This window comes from Thunnus maccoyii, chromosome 2, assembly GCF_910596095.1.
Source record: "Thunnus maccoyii chromosome 2, fThuMac1.1, whole genome shotgun sequence".
Taxonomy (NCBI): domain Eukaryota; kingdom Metazoa; phylum Chordata; class Actinopteri; order Scombriformes; family Scombridae; genus Thunnus; species Thunnus maccoyii.
In genome coordinates, this window is record NC_056534.1 from 26,154,905 (window position 1) to 26,180,119 (window position 25,215).

Consider the following 25,215-nt stretch of genomic DNA (forward strand, 5'->3'; position numbering starts at 1 on the left):
ATGAGGAGTCATTGCTTTACATATATGCAGCCATAGGCGAGGCGTGACCAAATAGTTGGTCCGGGCAGCCTGCAGGGTTAGATGATGCCCATCTGAAAATAAACTCACAGGCTCTGTAATAATCCTCACGGCCCGCAGCCTACACACACACACACATACAGGGCCACAAATAGACCCATGCACAGATTTAGCAACTTCTGAGGTAACATCAGTCATTTAAGCGTATTATAGCAGCCGCCCTCTCCTTTTAAAATCCTCAATTCTCCGTGAGAAACCGAGATCACATGTGATGTAGGACACCAGCCACGAGGTTTCTTTTCAGGACAGCAACAAAGGCTGGTAGGCTAGTGTATAAGAGAGATAAGATAATGTATAAAAGTATAGCAAGAAAGACATCACACACAAGTCCAAATACCACTTGCAAACAATTTTATTATTGCAAAATGTATCATAGGAAGCCTTCACTTAGTCTGCACACAAAACATCAAAAGTGCATCTGATCAATGTTCTCACAGTTCAATGCACCTCTGGATTTTCAGACCACACAGTGCTGGAAGGGATATTTAAAAAAAAAAAAAAAAAAAAAGACACACAAGGAGGCATGGATGTATAACCCAAGGGGAGCAGATCTGATCATGACAGGAATATGTGCTTTTACAATCCTTTAAAGTGATAAAAACTCTGTGCAGCCCACACAGAGCATGTCAGGGCGCCAGAGGCAGGAATATGAAAAGCTGAATCATGGAGCACCCAGCTGGTGGTACTAATCTGTTGGATTACACAGCTCAACTGGCAGTGTTAACACAGGTTTGTGACTGATAGAATTCAAATGAACAAAAGTTCTTGTGAGCTGTTTGCAGTCACTGAACAGCTGCAAAACATGAAATAAATATGGTGAAATGGTTGTATATCTAACGTTGTAATGGAAGTGACTTGTGCTCAGTATCAGATCTCCAGATGCATGACTCAAAAACACTTTGAACAGAGACCAAATAATAGGAGCATATATCAAACATTAACCATTAATATTCTTTCTTTTAAAAAAACATCCTCCTCTTCAACAATGCAAATTACATTTATTGACAGAAAGGCGCTTATTTTTTCTTTATCTGCTTGTTTAAGCATGCCTAATGGCATAATCTGTCCAAGCAGCATGCATCCTTGTTTAAATCTGTCCATCTGTTCACACACACACACACACTCATTCACACACTCGCACACACACACACGCAGACAGACACAGTGTAATTTACCAATATTCAATATAATTTTTCTTCCTTACAAAATTCTCCATATAGCCCACATTTGTTTAACATTATCTGAGAATGTAGACAGTTGAGTGTATAAATCAAATTACATCCATAGAAAAGTGAAGAGTATTTACAAGTAGGTAAGTAATTACGTAAGTGCATCTTCAATTAAACTTCCGGCATTTATTTCATCTAATTTTGCTTTTTAAACTAAGTTTGAAATAGCTGCAATTAGATACTGCATGTGATAAAATCTCCAGAAATTACAACAGGTAGAGCTTAGAAGAAGAAATATGCAAATAATGCAATAAAAGATCCAAATATGCTTTTTTCTCCTAAACTATACAAAAAGAAAACAACATCAAGGGTTCGTTTGTACATTCAAGCATCTGAAAATACAAATATATTTCATGTACATTTGTACAGTTACACAGTTGGTACACAGTTACAGTTAAACTGTCACATATTCCTTAAATGTGACTGTGAGGCAGTTCGTAGTAATGTCTGTAATGACTATATTTCCAAGGAAAGGTTGGAAAGAAGGAAATGACTCTTCTTTTCTTTTTTCGTGGTCAGAAACAGACAGTGACTCGATTTTCTCCTCATCTACAGTTTTTTGTGTTTCAGCCGGGGGCTGAGTTTCTGTTTGTGTGTCCACCTGTGTTTGTGTTTCAGCTTGTGTGTGTGTTTCAAGTTGTGTGAAAGTTTCAGCCTGAGTCACTGTGGAAGTTGCAGTTTTAGGCCTGGACTTCACAATTCTCAAGTCAATGGGTTCCTCTTGGTCTACATACCCACAGCCCTGCTGTCCAAGGTGACACTGGTGAATGTTTTGGTCTATGCTGATGCTTTGGGTGGGTGAAGATACCGTGTTAGGAGCACTGACACTCCTAGAGCTCAAAAACCTCTTACTACTCCCATGCTCCTCACTGCCTGTGTCAGAGAGGTGTCGCTTTAGTCCTTGAAATCCACCTTGGCTTCCCCTTTTGTCCGTTAAGGAGGGAACTCCCCTATCCAAAGGCAAGGAGACCAGATTAGGCTTGGTTGTCAATTGTAAAGGCTGATCCGCTGGAAGCTGCCCCTGACCCCTGACCTCGACATGTTTATCCTGTTCCGTCACAGTTGGCTCCATCTTAGGGGACTGTTCCTTTTCTTTGGGGCAATCTCCTTTAAATCCAGCGCTGGAAAGGGTTGGTTTGTCTTTGGGGTTTTTTGCAAATCCATTCATGAGGCCCAGCTTTTTGACGAGCTTCATCTTCTCAAGGTGGTTCTCCACACTGTTGTCTGTTCCTTGCTGTGGTTTTCCGCCAGTTTCAGATTCACCATTTTTAATCTTAGCCGCCTGCATTCCGTTTTCCATGTATTTGCTCATGACAATAACAATCCGCCCGTTCTTGTTTTTGTTTTTCACGATCTTGAGCTTGCTGCTGCTGACACCATTAGACTGCGGTGGGGCGTCCTCTTTGGGTTTTACCTTCTCCGGCTCTTTGTGCCCGTTGAGGTCTGCTGGAAGCTTCTTCAGCTCCATGGTGATATCCTTTACTTTGGTCAGGCAGCCAGAGTCCTTGTCCCGGATCCATTTTTGCTGCAGCACAGGGGGAAGGTTGTACCCCTTGTTGGACAGCTCCGGAGCCTTGACCTCTCTGGGCTTAGCAAACATGGGCTCGTGCACCTTGAGACCCGGCTGGTAGTGGTGGTGCTTCTTGCTGTTGAGCTGATAGTAGAACTTCTTGCCGTTGGCCTGCTGCTCGGCCTCGCGCTCCCTGCACAGCGGCTGGTACTGGTGGTGCTTCTTGCTGTTCAGCTGGTACTGCTGGCTCTGGGGACGGAGCATCTGAATGGGGTTGGTCTTCTGACAGCTGTCGTCGTCCAGAGATGCCTCATGAAGGTCAGCTAGAATACTGGATCTCCGGGCAAAAGAAGGGACCTGTGAAACCAGACGGTCATTAGTGTTTTAGAAAAGCACAAAAATATATATCTCAATGAATATTACATGAAGAATTAGGGTATTTCTTCTGCTTTTACATGACTATCCAAAATAAGGGGCATCCCTCTTTGTAGGGAATCTGATTAATGGTTCAACTGTCTACAGTATCTATACATGTGTCTATGTCAGCCTACAACAAAAAGCTATGGTTCATTTGGGGCCCATGAGCTGCACCGTGCACAACGGTGCTTGGAATGTGTGCAGGGGCTCTTCTGAGGCCCGAACCACTGCAACATTTATTTCAGGGGCCTTCGTCCATGTTCACACAGCCCTCCTACAGTTCATGAGCAGCTCTTTCAGCCACCGGCCTGGCCATTAGAATGACATTTCAAAGTGTCTCCTGTGGCTGTGACCTCAGCTTGGAGGAATGTCACTGGCTGCTTTGTGTCCCGTCATTGACTTTATCCCATGTGTTACCACAAACACCCTCCTGAGAGGGACAAAAGCAGTCCTCTGAGCGATTCCCCTGGCCTTTTGGAGTGGTGATTGATGCGCTAAATGTACGATTCACAGTCATTTAGCTACAACTGTTAAGTCAGGGAACTTGCCCCTTTAAATCTAATGCAGATATTTTGTTGCGCGTAACATATATTCTAATTTTCAATGCTCAACACCGCAGTTAAAGGGGCATGTCACCAATTTTACCCATAAAGTTCAGTTTACTTGTCGGGGCGGGGATGAAAACACATATCTTCTGTCCATGTATAATGTCCAGGAAGGAGCTTTCTAAAGTCTGAGAAAATAACCCTGTTGATGTCATCAGGGTTGTCTTTGCTCGGGCTTGAAAGCTACAAATTTATAACAAAAAACCTGCATTACAAACTAGAGGTGTTGAGTTTGAAGGGTGTGGGCATTTACCAGGCAGGGAGGGACTAACAAAAGACACTTTTGAGTTGCATTATGGGAAATGTAGGATCCAGCATTTATAGAGCTTGACCCCTATTAAAGACTCAAAATCTTGGCCTCTCTTGTGGCCATTCTTTGTTAAATCTGTGTCTTTTGAGTCCCCACACTTTATGGAAGTCTAATATGAAATTGCTGGAGTAACCCTTTAAATAAGCCTTATTGTAGAAATTTCACATTGTTTTATAATACTTTTTTATAATACAGGCCCATTTGTGAGGGAATCATGCATGAAAACAAATCTTAAGCATAACTGTAATTCATCATGTACATTATAGATAATCAAGCGAAGTATAAAGTATTCTTCTTTTCTTACCTGAAGCAGTAGGTGCTTGGGCTTGGGTCCTCTCTTGCGATATCCCATCAGCTGCTCTTGACGTTCCCTGTGGGAGAGGAAAACAGCAGCCAATCAGTGAAACCATCTCACAGAGATGAGTCGCTGTTGCATGGCAACACAACGTTACGGGTGTCCTCCTCAGGCTCAATTAGAAAACACTGAGCCCATGTTACAGGTTTGAGTTACACTTCCTGATGCCAAGTGCCATTTATTCAACACACATTCAAGGAGTTTTAAAAGATTTTCATTTCAATCATAATATGTATTTACCTTCTCACAATATCCTAATCTTTCTTTACACTGTATCAAATATTTAACACCTAATTATGATCAGTCCTCACTGCAATAAAAGGCTAAACAGTGGCATCAACTTAGGCTTGTTCCTCCCTGAATAACATTAAATATCTGATTTAACACCTTTATCTTCTATTGTGAATACACTAGAAGATAAAGGCCAGCCCCTCTTTGACTTTCCTTAGCTTTCCTCAGTCTCCGATCAAGTCTCTCCAAGGCAGTAACTCAATACCGCAGACAGGAGTGATGTCAGTCCCCTCCCCCACCCTCCTCCCTCACATCTAATTACAATGACGACTCAGTGTATTTTCATAGCCTGGTATTCAGACGATTTGGCTCCCCGGAGAGACACGCAATTAGTTTCAATAAAATCTCTCCGCTTTAGAGAGAGAGAGGTAATTGCAAAAACAGACGCAGAGTGATGTCGATGTTTTGCTATAATGTGTGACCTGCGCCTGAGAGGTTGCTGTAAGCAAAAGCTGAGGGAGGCCAAGAGGAAAGCCAGTGACAGTTTAACACACCATGCGTTTAAAAAATTCAATTACTTTGTCCTTCACATGGAGCTGTCTGGACAGTCACTCAACAGACTATTTAGGAATTAGCCAAGCAGCTAATTTCACCATGGAGGACCACTTTGAAAACCGTGGACACAGGGCCCTTTATTAATAGGGGACAGGAGGTTATATTCTGCAGGCACCACTGATTTATAACAATTTCTACACTACTATTTAGTTCTCTGTTCACTTTAATAATTTCCCTTTTGACATTCCACTACATCAGGAACAGATTAAGAAAAGATGTGCAGCATAATTAATAGTCTCTGTCCGCTCAAAAATGTGTTTTGCTTTGTTGCTTCACTTGGATGTTTGACTTTCTCTGTTTGACACTGGAAGGCTGTTTTCACATTCATCTTTGAAAACAGATGAATGAAAATCCAAGTCACATCTACTCCTCATTGAAAAATTCAGAATCAATGAATATGAAAATTTCAAAAGTTGCTGCTGAACACATGTTCAGATGTCTCCTACTTCACTGAAAAGTGAGTTCTCAGTGTACAGTGCTCACCTTAAATCTGACTTTGAGATGTGTATGTACAAGATGATTTTGTGACATTACAGCTGGCTTGGAGCCAATCATTGTCCAGCGCACATACACTGAGAACTGACTTTTCAGTGAAGTAGGGGACATCTGAACATGTGTTTAGCAGCAACTTTTGAAATTTACATATTCATTGATTCTGAATTTTTCAATGAGGAGATGTGACTTGAATTTTTAATGAATTAATTGAACTTTTTTTGAGAAAAACCATTTCAGACATAAATTATTAATTGTTTTATTATTCTTCAAACATTTCTGGAGGGGGTCTTTAGGTTCGTATCTACTTAAATAATGGTGCATATGAGTAAAGTCTGAAAAAAAATTAGCATTCAGCCAAAAAAAACTTTTGTTTTGGTAAATTCATTATTTTGGAAAATCAATAAACATTTGGTTTATTGGTTAAAACAATTGGTTGCCATGTTCTACTGAAGATGACACAGGTGCATCTGGTGAGTGAACGGTGGAACAGCAGGTAAGGCTTAAGCATGATAACCTGATGCTGACACTCACATAACTATCAGGTAACAAAACGTAGATGTTCAACAAAGTGTCACAGCTTATTATGGTAAGCCTGACCTGAGTTTAACCCTTATCTGACCCTCTGATGACAACAGTTTTAATCCTATCCCAAACCTAACCTACGTGCTTGATATGCACCTTTAACTGGCCCATTGTGTAGACAGTTTATTATCAACATGGGATTATCTTGATAGTGTGACATAACTACAAACACACAGAGAGTTCCCACTTAAAACATGTTGATGAGTCAGACAATCCATGTAATGTCAATAACTGGAAATGTGGGAAATTGTGAATTGAAACCTGTTTGGTCATGGTACTGTGTGAGGTACATTATTGACCTCACCACTTGTGAGGCAGGTTTATCCAACTCTAAACTTACCTGTCTTGGAAAGCATCAAGCAGTCTTGGGTCCAGAATGTTTTCCTCTGGTTCCCATGTGTTGTATCTAATCAGAGAGAAGACAGCAAACAGTGAGGACACACAGGCCTGTCAAAAAGTGGCTGACATCAATAAGCACTGACTGAGGATAGCAGGTGATTTCTGCATCAAAACCACAAAACGTCCCTGAACTGGCCATCGCCCCAATCTTTAATTTCTACATTCTCCCATAACTCATAGGCGTGTACATGTGTAAACAACATGCTGAGACACTTGCAGTCCCTGTGGATGCACGTGTAATAAATCACGAGTAACTTTTACGCACGGCTGTAGGGGGGAGGAGGATACAATGGCTCAGCCTCCACTCAACTGTAGATATATGTGCATTTCTTAAACATAGGGTTCAGTTATAGACTTGTTTTCCTTTAATTGGCACAATGGGGATTGCATACATTGTACAATCACATTCATCATCGAGGCCAACGCGTCAGGCGGCCAAAGCAAGAACGCGCAACCGCCCATAAGCGCGGCCACGTTCACGCGGTTGCACACATTCACACACACACACACACACACACACACACACACACACACACACACACACACACACTTCTGTTTCGAATGTTGTGTTGTCATCATCATGATTATTGTTATATTTAATAAGGTGACTTACTTGGGAGACCATCCTCGCCACTTGACCAGATACTCAACCCTCCCCTGTGAATGGACAGAAACGGGATAATCAGCGTAACGTTACTTTACGCAGCGCAATGCACTCTGCATTGCACCGTCATCTTAGAAATTATCTTGTGAGAAAAAAGCATGTATCCATCGGAGTGAGAAGAAAAGCCAAAGTGAAAACACCCTCACTTCCATGTGCAATCATTAAAAATGTCCTTCAGTGCTCTTATGACAAACCTTTCTGCTGCGCTTCTTCTCGATGCTCTCCACCGCAAAGACGTGCTCTCCCGCGGCGGGTAGCTCCATTTTCCGATATAAGAGAAGCGGCCCTCTGTTTTTCTCCCTTGCTTTTGGTTTCCGACACCTTATCTTCGCGTCCAGGCCGTTTTTTCTCGCTCCTCTGATGTGAAACACAAGAGCCCCCCTCCTCCTTCGATATTTTCACTGCGCCTCTTCCCTCGCTTTCGTCCTCTGAGAGACTCCTTCTGCAGGCGAGTTGAAGCTGCAGCTACAAAACACTTGATGCAAATAGCCGTTGGCGTGACGTCAGACGAGAGGGAGGTAATAGGGGCGGAGTTTGTTTTCTTGCTGCTTTCAAGTACTGTCGGAAAAAGTGTAATCACGACTTCGAAAGCACATGAACGTCAGCAAATAGCTACGTTGTAGGAAAAGCATGTTTTTTTTTAAAATGAAAAGTGATATATTATGGTATGATATTTATTGAGGAGTATGGAACCATAGCAACAACTTGTGGTAGCCTATAGACTATGTGAATTTTACTATTGTAGGCCATTTTATTGTTTGACCTTCTCTCTAGACTGGTTAGCCTTTTTTATTTCTATTACTATCACCTATTATTTAACCTTTAGCCAGTATCTGCATAAATAACACATTTAGCTTATTATCTTATTGAGACATCAGTTAAAGGGGACCTATTATGCTTTTTGTAGTCTTCTGTTATTTTTATACTGTTATGATGTCAGATATCTATGTTAAACATGGTCAAATTTCCAAAACTTGAGGTTAACATGTGTAGAAATCCTCCCTGCAAGTCAAAAGCCAAGGCTTCAACCTGCTCTCAACACTTTGTTTGTGGCGTTTTTTTTCTACCTTGCAGATGAGCTGATATCAGATCATTGAACATGCCCGTAAATGGCTTTCCATTCCATAACCTTGGTTGCTAAAGGTGTTGCTAAGGTTTTTCCATGTGTTGTTTGCATAATTCACTTACGGCTCAAATGTGCATTGATGTATTTGAGAGGCTGACATTTCAAGTAAAGAACAAGAAAAAGTAGTGAAATCCTACTACTGTAGTTTGTTTCATGGTTTGTTTATGTTGTCTCCCGAGCGGCTGGAAGTCGGCCATGGCAAAGTTCCCAGAGGCTAACCAATCAGAATAAAGTGGGCTCTGTGGGAGGGGGCCTTAAAGATCTGTCTGCTGGATCTGTTTCAGAGACTGAACTGAGGGGCTACATAAAGGACCAGTATAAGACAAATAAGGATTTTTTTGAACTGTGAATCACGCAAAGCTACTCTAGTTGAGTCCCAGAATAATAATATAGAGCTGGAAATGAGCATAACAGGTACCCTTTAACACAAATTATGCACATTTCTTCCTCTTTGCTATGTTTGTTGTGGCACAAAATCATAAAAGCATATAATTGATGCAGGAAATAGGGTGTCCAGACGTGTAACATAGAAGAACAGACTACGTTTTGTCACTGGGTCATCCATCTCTGGTTGAGGTGTGTCCATGTGTGATATAAGCTGGTGTGGTGTTTGGTTGGACAGAAAACCTGCATATAATCTACTTTCATGGCAAAGAAATCAGAACCACTGATAACCACTCAGATTATAATAAAGCACAATATATTTTCGATTGATCAACCTAAAGCAGGTGAATTAGCACTAACTGAACAAGTGACCGTAGTTCTCAAAAGTAGGAGCTGAGATGAGACCGTAAACGCCACATCTCTCTTTCCTGTGTCGCTGGATTAAACTGCAAGCGAGTGCTATGAAAGAGAGCGTTTTATCCTAAACCACGATGGCCTGAATGTGCTGTTCACCAACTCCAATGTGGCAACTTACAAGGCCTTTCGCTTAATTTTATTTCTGTCATAACACATCACTAGGCTGGGTTTGGCAGATAGCCTATGTGTTTAGGATGTGTGCGCCCACAGTATACCGACCACAGACCCACAATGTAGGCTGTTTATGAGCTGGTGCACATAATACGGTTGGTTTGTATGTAATTATAAGACAACCAATATCAAAAAATAATAGGCCCAAGTTAACGTCAAGGCCATTGAGTGACATTGATTTATCACGGCCGCCATGACATGGCCTTGTCTATTACAGGGAATCCATGTGAAATAGGAAAACAATTTCATCCGACGCTCTTGTGGTGTCGGATGAAGCCGCTTCAGTGGGATGATAATGCGGCATGAATCATAGCCTGTGTAAAGTTAAATTACGGACAGAGCCTGGTCGCTGTTATGCGCATTACAATGAATAGATTTCCATATCCTCCCTGAGTCAAGGTCACACAAAGAGATGACATTTCAGATGGCACCGTGTCGCGGGGATTTTCTGGTGGATTTCCACCGTGTTAAAAGATAGCCCCTGGTTGTGTGGCACCCGATGTAGGTCAGCATCCTTTGCGGGGGCTCCAGCTCCACCGGCTTCAGCTCCAGCGGGGTTATTTCTGACTGCGGAGACCCGACAGGACAGGCAGCAGCCGGTTCAGTTATCACTTGGCACTGCAGACAACACTCACGCTATGAACCAGCTCAGGCCTGACGTCCAGGGCACAAAACACACACAGACCTCATCTGGCACCAAAACTAGAGTTTTAACTGCTAATGGCAGTGCCCCAGGTTGCACCTAAGTGAGGACAGACTATTGTGATATAGCCGAAAAAAAGAGACATTACAAATAACATATCCAGTTGTTTACTGCTACTGCCTTGCATGTCTAGCTTTTTATTGTTATATTTACATTTATATCTACAGCAGGAACACATTTTCGATAGTTTGCTTTCAAAATCAAAACACAAAATTGTCTATGACGCCCTCATTGCATTGTTTCATACAGCTGGACCAAATAAAATTCAGCAGCGAAAGGGTTAAAGTGCAGGGTTCCCGCAGGCTGCAGCGCTCGGCCTATTGCAGAAAGGCACGACTGTCTTTCCTTATAAGGCAATGAGTGCAAATCGGCGGTGGAATATCAAACGAAATGAACGAGCACAGCGCATTCACAGTTGTCTATTTGCCGCTAATACCCTTTCATAAGCACACTGACTGTCAAAACATCCATTATTCTTCACTGGCTCGCTGTCTACGACACGGCGGTGTTCGCGCGCAGCGTGCAGCAGCCTCGGCGCGCGCTCAAGGGCGCAGCGCCATGCATAGAGTCTGCTAATTCAGCTGCGTCACTGCTAAATTAACAGCGACGGAAAGAAACACGGCCGTCAATTAGTAGCAAATGGGTTGATGGAAGGTGTTGCTTTGAAACACTGGTCAGGAAGCTTTTATCAGGCGACTACAGACCAGATCCAATGTCACCTGTCTGCTTCTCATCCCACCACACAACATGATGCCTTCACAAACAGCTGACAGTATTGACCAGATATGATATCTATAGACTGCTCAGATATGGTATTTCGATAGTTCAATAATTGTTTATGGGGCCATAAGTTGATGAAGACAGGCTCAAGCGACAGGTCTGCCAAGATGTAAGAGATTTGGAATAGGGCACGTGCACCAGGGACGGATGGAATGTGATGCAGCACGTGCGTGCGTTGTTAATGGTACGTGCGCACTTGAATGTCACTAGAACAGCACCGCACAGAAACCCGCTCACAGCCCGCAGTGCTATTATTTATTTATTTATCAAAAAATTAGGTACCAGATCAACGAAAGTCAGCACAGACATTGACAAAAGCAGCCAGTGTGTCCAGCTGTTTGAAGCGCGATTCATTTAATGACATGTCGGATTCATTTAACGACATTTCGATGAAAAATGACGCTACACGGAAAGGAAAATTATTTAAAATCAAAAACCGAAACGTGACTCATAGAAGCGAACAAACAGGTCTGGTGGATTTTGAATGCCCTCATACACAAACATGAATCAACAAAACAAAACCCGCGTTCCTCCTTATCTAAATGTGATCTCACCAGGTCTCCTTTCAATAACAAGAGAAGTTGAGAGGTGTGGTGAAGTTGCTGTCAAGTCTTCAGAAACGCGTGAAAAAAATGTGAAAATCTCTCTCTGACTGAACTGTCTTCATCCCTTAATTTCTGAACATGATATGGTCTTTTACATGAAATAGCGCGGTGTGCAGGTGTAAGCGCTCACATGAGTGAAACTGACTGAATTATTGCATATGAAAGGATCTGCTGAAAATGTTCACTTTCCTTCAGTAAATGCAGCACACGTGAAGATGTTAAGAATCTATCCACAGGAAATTACAGAGAAAGATGAACTTATTTTAAATCTTATTTTTAATGGAGAAATTTTAACTATAACTCCTTGCACAACACTGATACTGTAGGCTATATGCAGGCATTAATCCAATCAAAACTATAACGGTAAGGAAATGAGAAAATAAAGCATTTTATTATTTATCATTTAGCACAATACTTTTTCACCTGTAGCTCTCCTGTAATTGTTTGCAGAGTTGATTGTTCAGTCTTAAATATGTATCTCTACACCTGCATCTTCAACAAGTTAGACGAGACAATGATGTGTGCAGTACCTCACCTCTTCTAACTAACTAATCTGAAGCACGTGATGCTATGCAAGTCTTCACGTCATTCAGGGAGGAGGTGAAGGCAAGAAGTGACAGTGAAGGAAGGAAAGAAGTTGGTTACTGTGTGAAAAATGTTCAAACCTCTTCATCAGAGGAATGTTTGAGACAGTTGTGTTCAATGCATCACATGCTGACACACAGCATAATTTTCAACAAATGTGTTGTGCTGGAAAGAAACACAAAAATACACTGTTCCAGACTTGACACAAAGAAAAAAAAATCCTCAGGATTGTTAATGAGGGGTTATTAAAGGGGATTTTTGATGCACATCCATCTGTGCGCTGCACATACAGAAGGGAGAAGCAGTGGATGAGGATGAGAACTGATGTTTATGGATGAAGATACTTTGATCCATGGATCCAATGACACCACTGCTCTTTTCTGTAAAGTGAGGACATCTGATTAATATGACATTTCCACGTAGGAAGAAATGACGCTCTGCCTGCGTCATAGCGCTGTACAACGGATCAAATGACAGCAGGGGAAAAACCAGAGGATGAGGAGTGACAAGGTCATTAAACAAAGTCCAGTTCAAACGATGTGAATAATAACAGCACATATTTGCTCATAAGGAAAGCGGAAATATACACAGGTAGTTCCAAATCAGCTTGATTGTTTAACTGAACAAGAAAGAAAATCCCTCTGAGCAACTGGAAAATAAACTCATATTGTCTGAAGTATAAGTTTCCATAAAGTTTTCAAACCCTCATGCTTCATTGAGAACTAAATTTACCGAAGAAGAATTTAAAAATCTCAAATGAAAAGATTTTCTGCCATCAAAGATCAATTATAATTCCCTACAGGACATATTTAATGCAAATAATCAGCTACAAAGCACAGCAAACTAACACTGACATCTAATAAATGCATCTCAGCAATGAGAAAGAGGAATTCTATCTTGCTGCTAAAAGCCTTTATGTGATTTAATAAATTGCAATGTTTCTTCAAAGTATTCATAACATGGCAGGAACTCAGCTGGCCATGCAGACAATCGATCACCGACTGTAAAATAAAGGAAAATGCACTCAGTTGTGTAAGAATCTTGCTTTTTTCATGTGACTCCATTCAAAATTTCATATTTTAACAGAGCTGAAAGATCACATAGCTCCTCTATGGCTTGAGAAAAATGTTTTTTAATGTAACCTCTTCAAAACTTGTTGGAAAAACTAAGAATGCCTGATGTTCCACCCAGAAACTAGATCATTCCTTGCAAAGCTCCTGAAGATTTGACAGTTTAACTTGACTTCGAGTCGAGTGGAATGAGGTAAATGTTATTATAAGTATCAGAGCAGTGCAAAGGTTTCTGATGCGGTCCGTCGATGGTTACAGCTGAACAGCCCAACTGTCATCACTCCGTTTCACTGTTCGTTTTATTCTCAGCTGGGACTCATGACAACTGTTTCAGCTTTTTACAAAGATCAAACAAGTGAGTCACCACTGCACTCAGGGTTTAATGCCACTTTAACAACAGCTCAGCTTGTGCTTGTGACGTATTTTATTGGTTTTGGTAGCAGTGCTGGGTAATGAAACTGAGAAAAAGGGGAACTGAATTTATAATGTTGTAAATCAAAGTGATACTCCAAATCAAGCATTGTTAGAAAAGACAAACAGCCTTCTGGTACAACACACATTTTTATTCATATTTTTAACACGACACCATGTGATGTGACACCTACGCTTGTAAAATGATTGATGGCACATAACTTAACTATGTGACTTTTTAAATCACACATGAAATGTCTGACAATGAGAATTTTTGTGCTTCATTTGTCAGTATTTTATATTATTTAATGACTTACAGGCTACATCTGTATATGTTGTGTCAGTATGTCCTACTACGCCTTGAAAAGCAACACAAACATGTATTGTCCCAAACTAGACACACAGGTGTGCTGAAAATGACATGTGAATGATATATTTTTAGACTGACTGAAACAGCAGGCAAGTTAAACAAACACACAACTCTAATATCTCACTTCTTCAGAGATTTGTCTTTATATGAGTCATAAAAAGAAACTATAATCTTCAGAGCTGCTTCCAAAGAATCTGATTTCTCTGTGTGACTAATGTTTTTAACCTGCTGCAGTGACAAAGTCAATTGTTTCAGATTCATGAAGTCACACTCATTATCTCCTCCTTTGAGTATAATTCAAAAGGTTTCAGAGATGCATTAAACGGGTGCTACACATAAATCACCAGCATGCAATTAGGGATTCAAGACGCAATCCTGATATTGAAGTTATTTTTATCAGTAATGTAATGACGTAGACGTTAATAGGTGCATATGACTCATGGGTGAAATGAGCCTCATAGGAGGTTTTGCTGGAGCTCTCAAAAGCTGCTTACGTCAACAGCGCTCCTACTCACGACACAAGCTGTTTGTGTGTCCTGTGCATTTAGAGTGAGAGAGGGTGAGTGCCCTGGCATCGCAGTGACTCAGACTCCGATCTAGACATGTAATTGATGAAGGTGGGTGTGCGTGTGTGTGTGTGTGTGTCTATCTGTGCGTCAGAGGCAGGTAGCAGTCATGACTGTGTGAGCAGTGACCGCTGTGCTCGGTGACTCATAGCAGAAAAGTCTACATAATGGATCTTACACTGCTAGTGACATAGGTTAAGCACACACACACACACACACAATTAAAATTATTTATCAAATAATCAATTTTCCAATGATATGTGGTCAATTTCATGCCTCCTACCCTACCTGACACTCACAATCAGCTGTGCAGGATAATGTGAGTTCATAAATATGATTATTGGCTTCAGCATTTGGTTTAAGACAACAATTAGCTACAGTTTCCATTACTAGCTCAGTTCCTAGCACAGCGAATGAAAACAAGAAGGCTAGTGGACAACAACAGGTTGAACCATAACCTGATTGTTTTTATTCCAACAAATGATTCCTGGGAGATGCAGTTCTTTGCAGCAGTATCTGTCCGTCTGGTTCTTTGTCTGCTGCACCTCAGATGTAACGGTGCCAATGGACTGCAGCCTAATTGTGTGTCTGGCAGAGAGTGGTGTAGGCGACGTGTGTTGTTGGTTAGGAGGAGGAGAGACAGAGAATGAGCCGAATGGACGAGATAGCAGCTGAGTGGAACAGTCTGCAGACAACTGGCTTAGGAACGGACACATGGTTTAACTTGATGGTCAGGTCAGCAGGTCAAAAGGGGAGCAGACATGTATATGTGACATACAGACAGACAGAAACACACACACACACACACACACACACACACACACACACACACACACACACACACACACACACGTGTGCCTTAACCCTTATTTATTCAGGAAAAGTGGCACTGAGAGCAATGCTCTCTTTTGCAGGAACACAAATACACACAACTTTTCAATACAACCACTGATTGCCACTGACCAGCTCAACTCTTTCACTGTCCCCTCTTAGATTTATTCTGCTAATATGGGGATCAAACCTATGACCTTCTGGCCTGCTTCTTTAACCTTAAGGTCACCACCGCCCAAATTTAGACAAATTAGAAGGGTTATGCTGTTTAAATGTTTTTGGACAGCAGGGGAGGTCTCTTAACATTTTCACATTACAGATTTGTGTTTTATCTAATTCTTCTCGGGTGAGATTTATTGTAAGAAAATTTTAAAACAAGACTAAGATATTACAACTACACTGGTGGCTCTGTGAGGCTGCACTTTGGCACAGCAGTGCTTTGTGCTAAATGCTAACACGCTCACAATGATAATGCTAACATGCTGATGTTAAGCGGGTATAATGTTTACCATGTTCAAAATTATAGTTTAGGTTGTTAACATGCTAAGACTTGTTAATTACAATAAACACAAAGTAAAGCTTAGGCTGATGGGAATGTCACTGGTATGGCAGGCATTCAGACGTAAACCAAAGTACTGGACAAAGTGAAATTTTGACTTGATGGAGAAAAGTCAGGGGATAACCAAAGCTATTCTAATTCATCCTGAAGAGTACATGGAGGTGTACCAAAATGTACATGAAAGTTTGCCAAATTTCATGTCTTTCCATCAAGCAGTTGTTGAGATATTTTACTCAAAACCACAAAGGTGAACCAGCACACAGAGGAAAAGTCATTACGATTCATTCTCTGGGACTGTGAATGTCTTTACAAAATGTCACGGTAGTCCATCTAATAGTTGTTGAGATATTTCAGTTAAGACCAACATTGCCATGCCTTAAGCCATATGGCTAAAAAGACAAAATATGCGACAAAGTAAGCATATCTGTTTTTTTCATTTATATTGGGCCAAAAATATTTGGATTGAAGAGTTGTGCCAGAGGAACAAAGATAGAGGAAATGGAGGGAAGAACTGTTCATCTCACTGAAGACCAGTGGGCTGGTTGAAGGCCATCATTGGAAAAGATTGGAGAGAGGCCATACAGCAGCAGGAAATGGGGGACAAGCTCATAATCAGGTGAGCCACCTTGAGGAGCAGCTCAAAGTAAAAGAGAAGGACCTCAACAGGGTGGAAGACCTGCTGGAAGCCTGCACAAAAGCCCACTATCAGGACCTGGACCTTCTGAGCTGGCTGAAAAGAAGAGCTGACGCAGAGAAGAGACAGCAGCTGGCCGCTAGTAAGGGTGACAAAAAGAAGAAGGAGCTCTCCTCAAAAACAAGCTCTCCAAAAAGCAGGAGGGCTATAAAAGGAGCTGCCTGCTAAGAGAGGCTTCTGAAAGGAGCTGGCTGCCCAAGATCAGAGATTCAAAAAGGGGCAGAAGAAGAGAGGCTTCAGGTGTCGTAAGAACAAGAAATACTGTAATGGCAGGATGACTGCTGCTGCTCTGGATTGACAGCAGTAGACTACTCCCCTGACATCTTCATCACACAATAAACTCTAACAGCTCTTCCTATCTCATCACATAATGATGGCATCTGATGAATTCATCAGGGTTATTTTCTCACACATTAGAAACCTCTAAAGCTATAGCAGCCATTGTACAATATTAAGTGTGAAAGATCAGGAAAGCCTCCTTGATCTTTTTGTGGCTGTCCACTGACTCCTGGTCAAGGACTTTGACCCATTCCCTTCCTTAAAAGTGATTTTTCCTTATATGAATGTTGAAGGTCCTTGCAAAAGAACCCTCATCTTTGATTCAGAAGGACTGACACACAAACCTGATTTTTCTTGTTAATGTTTAGGGATGCTGAACATTTTCTGCAGTAAGATTCAGTAGTAGCTGCAATAGAACAATCTCAGTGTCATAAAATGCTGTCTACATTTGTCCTGTTAACCACAGAAATAAAAAGACCAAACCACCAAACAACAATGAAATCCTTTAAAATGGTGATGATCTGCGATGATCTGCACTTCTGAGACTGTTAAAATGAATGCCAACCACTGTGTGTGTGTGTGTGTGTGTGTGTGTTTGTGTTTGTGTGCCACAATGTAGACTTGACTGAAGGCTTGCCTGAGAGAAACCTTGAAGCCGCCCACATGAGAGGATGCTGATATAGGAGCGGCCTCCCTCCCAGCTCCTCTGGCAGCCTTCTCCCCTGTCGGAGCTGGTGGTGAAACAGCTGGAAGCCAGAGCTACTGAGCAGGCTGATGAGACTCCAGCCTGGAGATAACGGCAGGAAGGTGCTGTCTGAGGAGACAGAGGAAGAAGAGAAGGAGGACTACCTCCCTCAGCCCTCAGGCCACAGCCGAATCCCACTGAATCCACCCAAGGTGACAGCGAGAGAAGTGGTGGTGTGCGGTGGGCCTTGGGCAGGGCAGGAGGAGGGAGGGAGCTTTAAGCTGAAGAAGGAGAACAAGGAAGAAGGACAGGAGTGAAAAATACATTTTCTCACTTTGGCTTGTGTTTATTATGTGTGCGTGTGTGATCATTTGGTGTAAATGTTAAGAGTGGCCTGCAGCCATGCTGACAGTGCACTGCAGGGGGTGATTAGGGCTGAGCCATCCATCTCACAGGCTGACTACAGCAGCAGTGCGGCAGCAGCAGCGGCAGGGGTGGTGGAAGGAGAGAAGGGGCCTGTTTGGAAGACATGACGGAAAAGGGGGGATTACTAGCAAACGCTGATTAGCTGGCAGCTTAACGACACGCTGTTTTCCATCTCATCGTCAGCACATGACCTGGGGCTGATAGGGGGAAATGAAATGGTATTTTTGATTTTTTAGTAGAGGGAAAAAGAAAGTGGAGTAGGCCTTGTAGCTGGGACATGAATATTCAATTCAGGCAATTACAAGATGTCCTACTTGGAGAAGGATAAGTGATGTGACACTCAGCTGCTGCGAATGGCAGTTTTTTTATTTGTTTTCTAATTTTTTTTATCTTTGTACATTTCACTATGTACAACAACAAAAGAAGTCTGATGTTAAAAAAATGTGTGTGTATATATATATATATAAAATCAAAGGATATAATTGTTTTGGTTATTTGTGTTGGCTTTTTAATGACAGTTTTGGAAAATATTATAGAAAAAGAATAGTAGCTATGATAGAGTTGAGAGGACATTTCTGTTATGTAAAATTGATCTTTTGAAATGTTTCTTTTTTTGAATTTTTGACACTGTACTTCATGATTTTGATATAACATGTCAATCAAACAATCAAATATACATAACATTTATTTTTAGTGAACCATGGTATGAGAATAAAAAGATACAAAAGCAAAATATAATCTTCAATTTCAGCATAAGTCAAGCAGGAGAGAGCTACACTAACAGGATTTATCACACAATCACAATTCACTTTTATTTTTTTTTATGAATATGAGTCACTGCACTCAAAAGGGCTGTTTTTATAATACGAGCGTTCTGCCACACATTTTATTAAGTCCGTGCTATTCTCTCGGAGATGGATGTGATTGTGGCGTGGCGGTGACTGAGTGTCGTGCTTAGGAGGCTCTGCGTTTTCTGGCTCATTGCTTTGAAATGACTCTCCCAGTATCATTGTCAACGAGTGCTGGGAGAGGGAGGATCTTTATCTTTTCTTTCCTGCTCCTTCTCTCCTCCTCGTTCTCTCTGTAGTGCGGCAGCTCTGTCTTTTCTCTCTCACCTCCTCTCTCCCTGCCAGACGTTCTTTCCATGCCTCTCTCTCTCCATTCTCAGAGTAGGGAGCCCCCACGTCACCGCTTCCCTGGAGCTGCTTGAGTGGGGGATGGGAGAGAGGGAGGGAGGTGGAGAAGGAGGGAGGAGGGAAGGGAGGGTGAACAGATAGTCTGCCAGGCTCGTGGGGAGGCGGTGGAATTCTGCAGGTTGCCACGGTGAGCCAGTCGATAACGCATTGAGCCACTTAGCTGCCAAATGCACGAACCCTTTCTCTGCCCTTCACCTGCTAGACCGAGGAGGAAGACAGGAGAGTGTGTGTGTGTACTGTGTATCTCTAATATTCACTATTCCCCACCCCCCACCCCTTAGTTACTGTTGCTATGCATGTCAAGCTTTCCTTTCTAGCTCGGCACATATGCAGCTTATGATAATAACATGGCAGATTTACCTTTTCTTGCTACTTTTTGTAGTAGAAGACAAAATCAGCCTCTCAGTTTTAGCTGGCAATTATCAATTTTGTCGGCTGAAACAAGTGTCGCTTTGATCAGCTGTAGCTAGCTAATTAACATTAACTCTATGAGTTGGTTTGAATCTCGTTAAGATGCTTATTAAATAAAAACATACTTGACCAAGTGTCAGAATATATTCATACTAAACTGTTAGTTTTTTCAAACAATATTTCTCACTCACTTTTGGCTTGGCAAACAAAAAAGTACCAACTAACTGGATGGTAGGCTAATTTCATAGGGACTGTTAAGTTGGAAAAACAATGTCAGGCAGATCTACATAGCTAGATAGACACATTTCACTGACCCAGAGAAACTTGCATTGAAGGCATTACAAACCAAACATCAAACATAAAAAAAAGAAAAAAAAAAATCTAAGACAGTGAAAAATTTCTTCCCTGCTGACTGACTAAGTTGTGGCCCAAAAGCTGTGCGCTCAACCAGGACAAGTTATATTTCACCAACTCTACTGAATAAATTTGCAGTCTCTATTATATATATTACCTTATAAATACATAATAATCAGTATAGGTTACTAGCTAGGTCGCTACTGTATGTCGTAACCTAGTTAGCTGGGCATGTTAGTGTTAGCAGCCTACATTTGAGCAGACAAACACTGTTTTAACTGTTTTTGTTTTGTTCTTGTGTTTGTGAAAGGTGAAAAAATGATTTCACACTCATCTTTCCGATGTTTGAATTGTGGAGGGAACCAACAAACTGACATTCACACTTCTCACAGCGATTGTCCATGTGTGCAGAGATGAGAAAGTAAGCAGGTTCTTCTCTCTCAGGCTTTTTTCAGTCCTTACTCAACTATTTCTTGTAACTTTTTGTGTGTACAAACAAGCACAACACTATGAAGGCCTTCCAGAAGACACTGTTTATCAGCACTGTTTATCCCCATATTCAAATGATCATCATGTCTCGCCCCCTCTCTCTGATGGACAGCTTTTCACTCTGTCTTCAAGTGTGGTTGTTTGAAAGCTATAAACACTTTTCAAGTGTGATCCAACAACACATAGTACTAACTAGATCTGTTCTAGCCTGGCCCTTAGAGTTCGAGTAGGGGTTTAGCGAACAGCTAATTTCACAGCACTCATAAACAAATTGTCTGAAGGGCACACACATACAAAGCACACACTAACACACTAGTCCAAGTCCATTATCCGCCCACCAGCAGCAGCAGCAGACAGGAACCAGAGCACATCAAGGCTGCAGTAAGTTGGATTAATGTTCAGTGGAAACTTCACATCTATGTCTCATAAGGACGACACCGCCTCTGTTTTTATTGTATTTCTTTTTTGTGTGTGAGGCAGTGTGTGCCTGCATTGCGTCTGTGTGAATATTCTTGTCTTTTCTCTGTTATGGGGTATAATAAGTGTGTGATCATAATATGCATGCAATTGTGTTTGTGGGTGTGTATGAGAGAGAGTAAAAGAGAGGGAGAGAGAGAGGGACTATCTGCTAACTCGTCCAATGTCATGCAAATTACGAGCTCCGGGCCTATGTTGAGGGAACAAGGCCATTGATTGGAGGACCTTGCACTGTTGCTGCGCGCCACTCAACGATGTCCTGTGGGGGAGCAAATTTGCTTATTGTGATTGAATTTTAAATTTATTTATTTTTTTAAAGGGTGCTACGTGGTGTGGGGAAATGAGTCTGAAGGGAGAGAACAAGGAGAGAAATGACACAAGGAATCTAAATGAAAGCAGGAAAATGGCTGCCTCACCAAGGGGGTATTTGAGAGCCATTTTATAGAGACGAGTTATTATCATACTAGTATTTCACTGTCTTTTGAGAAACAGTTAAAAATAAATAATAAATTATAATAATTATATCCTCAAATATTTTATGTTTTTTTTCCCACAAAAAGTACATTTCAAGAATAAGTCTGGTGATATATTTTACATTTTTATTGTCAACAAATCCCATAGAAAGACCAAAACCAACTATGCACTGATCTAATAATGAGCATTGTCAGTGTACTCTAAGCCGGATAGACTGAGCTCCATTATTGACCTATTAAAAACACATCAATGAGACACACTGTTGCACTGAGTGGCATGGTCCTTCATTACCATGAACATACACACTGCCATTTATTCCTGCTGCAGGAAATATTCACAAAAGCACCAAGTGAGTATTAATCCACAGCGGAAAATAGTCCCCAGCAACTGTACTATATACTCTTGTTTTAGTAATGTTTGCTAGAATCTACAGCGCCCAGCTATTTCAGGGAATTACTGAGCCTTAAAAAAATGAAGCTATATTTATGACTCACTTTTAAAGAATTCTGTCTTCTAGGAACCAGTCGGCTCAGGGTCGAGTGCCACAGACAGGTAGGAGAGCTGGAAAGTATTTGGAGACAGACTTATGAATTGTTGGCTTTGTTTTTTGATGGGATTTCTTGACAATAAGAAAAATATACAATAATGGCAGCTTTATCCTTTAAAATGTAGGTGTTTATTTATGATAAGCAATAAAAAATGATTGCTATGTTTTGATAGCAAGTGGTGACGTTGATTAAAAACAATCATTCTGAGCATTTACATGATCTCTTTAACACAACATGTCTGAATGGTCTCAGGGCTTTAGCATCAAAACCATAGAGCCAACAAAAATTAAGGTGATGCTAAAACACTGATTCACAAGAGAGAAGTGCAATGAATGGATATTTCAAAGAGGAAATAAAGGACAAAGCAGTGCAGCATTAGTTCCCGCTCTCAGTGCCCTTTCAGTGCTACAGCCTCTCTGCTGCTGGTATTAAACACCGTCGTTCACAGCTCTGCCCTCATCCCTCTCTCCTCACCCACTGTATTCAACTTGACCTTTTCCTTCTCTTGGCCGCTTCCACTCAGAACCCAGGAGCCTTTTGATATGTGGGAACATTTTCTCTGACCAGACATCTCGCACCCTTGGTTACACACTGGAGGAGAGGATGGGGGAGAGAGGAGAAAAGGGGGGGGAGGTGAGAGATAAAGTGCAAGAGAGACAAAAAGAGAGAGTGAGACAGGAAACATGGGAGAAGAAAAAAGAGAGATGAACAGAAAGTGAAAAAACATAATTTGTTCAAAGACAATTTAGAGTTTGGCTTGAATTCAAACTGGTCCTTCTACAATTTTTTTCAGGGTTTCGTCTCAAAAGACTGAAATGAAATTAATCAAGTAAATTAAATGAAATTCTGTTGCTCTAATAAAACATTTCTGCAAAGCTTTATACATTTTATCATCTTCTCAAACCTCCGCTATTATCCTTATCTCTATTGTAATACAATATTGAAATTTCTTTCAATATATTCTTTACACTCTCAGCCTTGCTCTCACCAAATTCTGGAGGAAGACAGATAACCAGAGAGAGAGAGAGAGAGAGACATGAAGCATTAGATCTTTTTAAATACACATTAGTGTGAGAGACGGTGAGAAAAATTTGATTTGATTCAGTGGGAGATTTTAAAATTACACTTGAATTTCATTCTGAGTAAAAGAGCTGCAGAGAGATAAGAGAGGTGGAGGAGAAGGATCGAAGCATTAATGCCAAATTAGCAGGAGTGGACCTGAGATAAATTAGATTTGATTCAGACGCTGAAGGAGGAAGAATTGGAATTATCCCTCAGATCTGTGGAAAGTATTGGGTATGGAAGAGGGAGAGATGGAAAAGGGAAAGAAAAAGGGAGGAGGGGGAGCTGTAAGAATGGGAAGGAATTTTGCAGAGGGAGTTGGAGAAAAGCTGTTCAGCTTGGCACTGTCTCTGTTGAATGAGCCGTCCTCTCCATCCAACACTCTGCTCACCTCTCCAGCCCTCCTCCCCGTCCCCTCAGCGTGTTAAAGACCCCATAAATAACTCACAGTCCCATCCACACACACAAAAGACAACAGGACGCTTTCCTGCTGCTGTTTCATTTCAATGGTCTTTACTCTGTGCTGCTGTATGGAGTCAGTTAGAGCCTGAAAAACATCATTAAAAACCAATAGCTTCCTTTTGACGCACACTCCATCCTCCGCCCCCCGCATTGTTGTGTGGTAATCATGTTAAACAACACAGTGCTTGGCTACAGCACGTTCCCCATAGGCCCAGAACAGGTGGCCATTAACGGGGGTCAGGCTCATTTGGGGATGAAAAGCTCGTTAAGTGCGGGTTTAGCGTGTGTGTTGTTGTGGAACATAAAAACAGTGTGAGCGTGGAGAAAATGACAGAAATAAACATCCTAGTGAAGACACAAATACAGAAACAAATGCATGCATGCATACCGGCACACACACCTACACACACACGACTGAATGCTCTGTCTGTACAAAAGCCAAGTGGCGGAGCGGGGAGTTGGTGAGGGGCCAGAGAGGGAGGGCTGTCTGCAGATTCATAACTTAGAGGCCTTGTGCAAGTCCACACAGCCCAGAGAGAGAGCGAGAGAGAGAGAGAGACAAGAGGCCAGTCTGGCAGCAAGAGACAGCAGCACACATTCACTACACTCACACACACACACACACACACACACACACACACACACACTTACGCACACGCTTAACGGATAGATAAACGTGCACATGCTTGGGAGAGCACACTCGGGAATGAGCATTCAGAGGCAGCCATAAATATGGACAGACACACACACACGCACACACAGAGGGTGGCGTGGGACCAGGAGGTCTTGGCTGTGTCTGCTCCACGTGTCTGAGCTGTCCTTGGGTTTCCGGCCCTCTCTGAGAGCCTGCTGATTTATGAGACGGATCACTGTGCATGTGTGAGTTTATGAGTGTGTGTGTGTATGTTTCAGGTTGTTTGAGAGAAAGAGACTGTGACACAAATATACTATATAATGCAAAAAGAATGAATATGCACTCCCTTATATTTATGGACAGACAGAGAGTGAGAGTGTTGATTATTTCCATCTTTGACTTTGGGGCAAACTTTTCTTCTTTCTTTTGAAGGATAATTCTGCTTCATTACGATTTTTTTTTTGACAAAAACAATCTCTACACAAGGTCAACTCTGTAGCTGGAGCTTTCGATCGTAATACACCATCTTCTTTAGCAGATGGATCTCAACCTTAAAACCAACATGGATGAAAAATCCCTGAAGGAAAACTGAACATCTATAATTCCATGGCAACTAGACAACCTCTATATGCTGATGAGGATAGTGTGTTGAAAGTGTGGTGACATTGTTTTTATCAACTGCTGTTTCCAAGGTCAAGACTGATCTTTCAGTCTTTACCTGGATCTTATATCTGCAGCTCAATATCTGTAATATCTGAAATCTGGGAACACAGCGACATCACTACAATAGACTTTTTTCACAGCAGATATTTTGACTTGTCATAGTAGGTGGAATTGATAACAATAATGACGGCTCAGTTCCATTCAAGTGTCCAAGGACGCCATACTGATGAACCACCAGGCAATATACAGGGTGATGAATGTGTAAAAACTGAATGGATTCAGCCACCAGTAAT

The 25,215-nt window shown here is 41.6% G+C and overlaps 1 protein-coding gene across 1 annotated transcript; it reads right to left on the reverse strand.

Annotated features, from left to right (window-relative positions):
* Positions 1–412: 412 nt before the first annotated feature.
* Positions 413–8,409, reverse strand: LOC121888230 (E3 SUMO-protein ligase CBX4-like). Its single transcript, XM_042399664.1, has 5 exons — positions 7,685–8,409; positions 7,440–7,483; positions 6,768–6,833; positions 4,454–4,520; positions 413–3,174 (listed from the first exon to the last, which is right to left on the reverse strand). Exons 1-5 carry the CDS (start codon positions 7,751–7,753, stop codon positions 1,702–1,704), a joined length of 1,719 nt encoding a protein of 572 aa, XP_042255598.1. The 5' UTR covers positions 7,754–8,409; the 3' UTR covers positions 413–1,701.
* Between the last annotated feature and the right edge of the window lie 16,806 nt (positions 8,410–25,215).

Coding starts and splice junctions, on each gene's coding strand:
- LOC121888230 (XM_042399664.1), bottom strand. CDS start 7,753: ATGGAGCTACCCGCCGCGGGAGAGCACGTCTTTGCGGTGGAGAGCATC. Junction 7,484..7,684: donor AGAAGAAGCGCAGCAGAAAG/GTTTGTCATAAG, acceptor GTCCATTCACAG/GGGAGGGTTGAGTATCTGGT. Junction 4,521..6,767: donor CTTGATGCTTTCCAAGACAG/GTAAGTTTAGAG, acceptor CCTCTCCCACAG/GGAACGTCAAGAGCAGCTGA.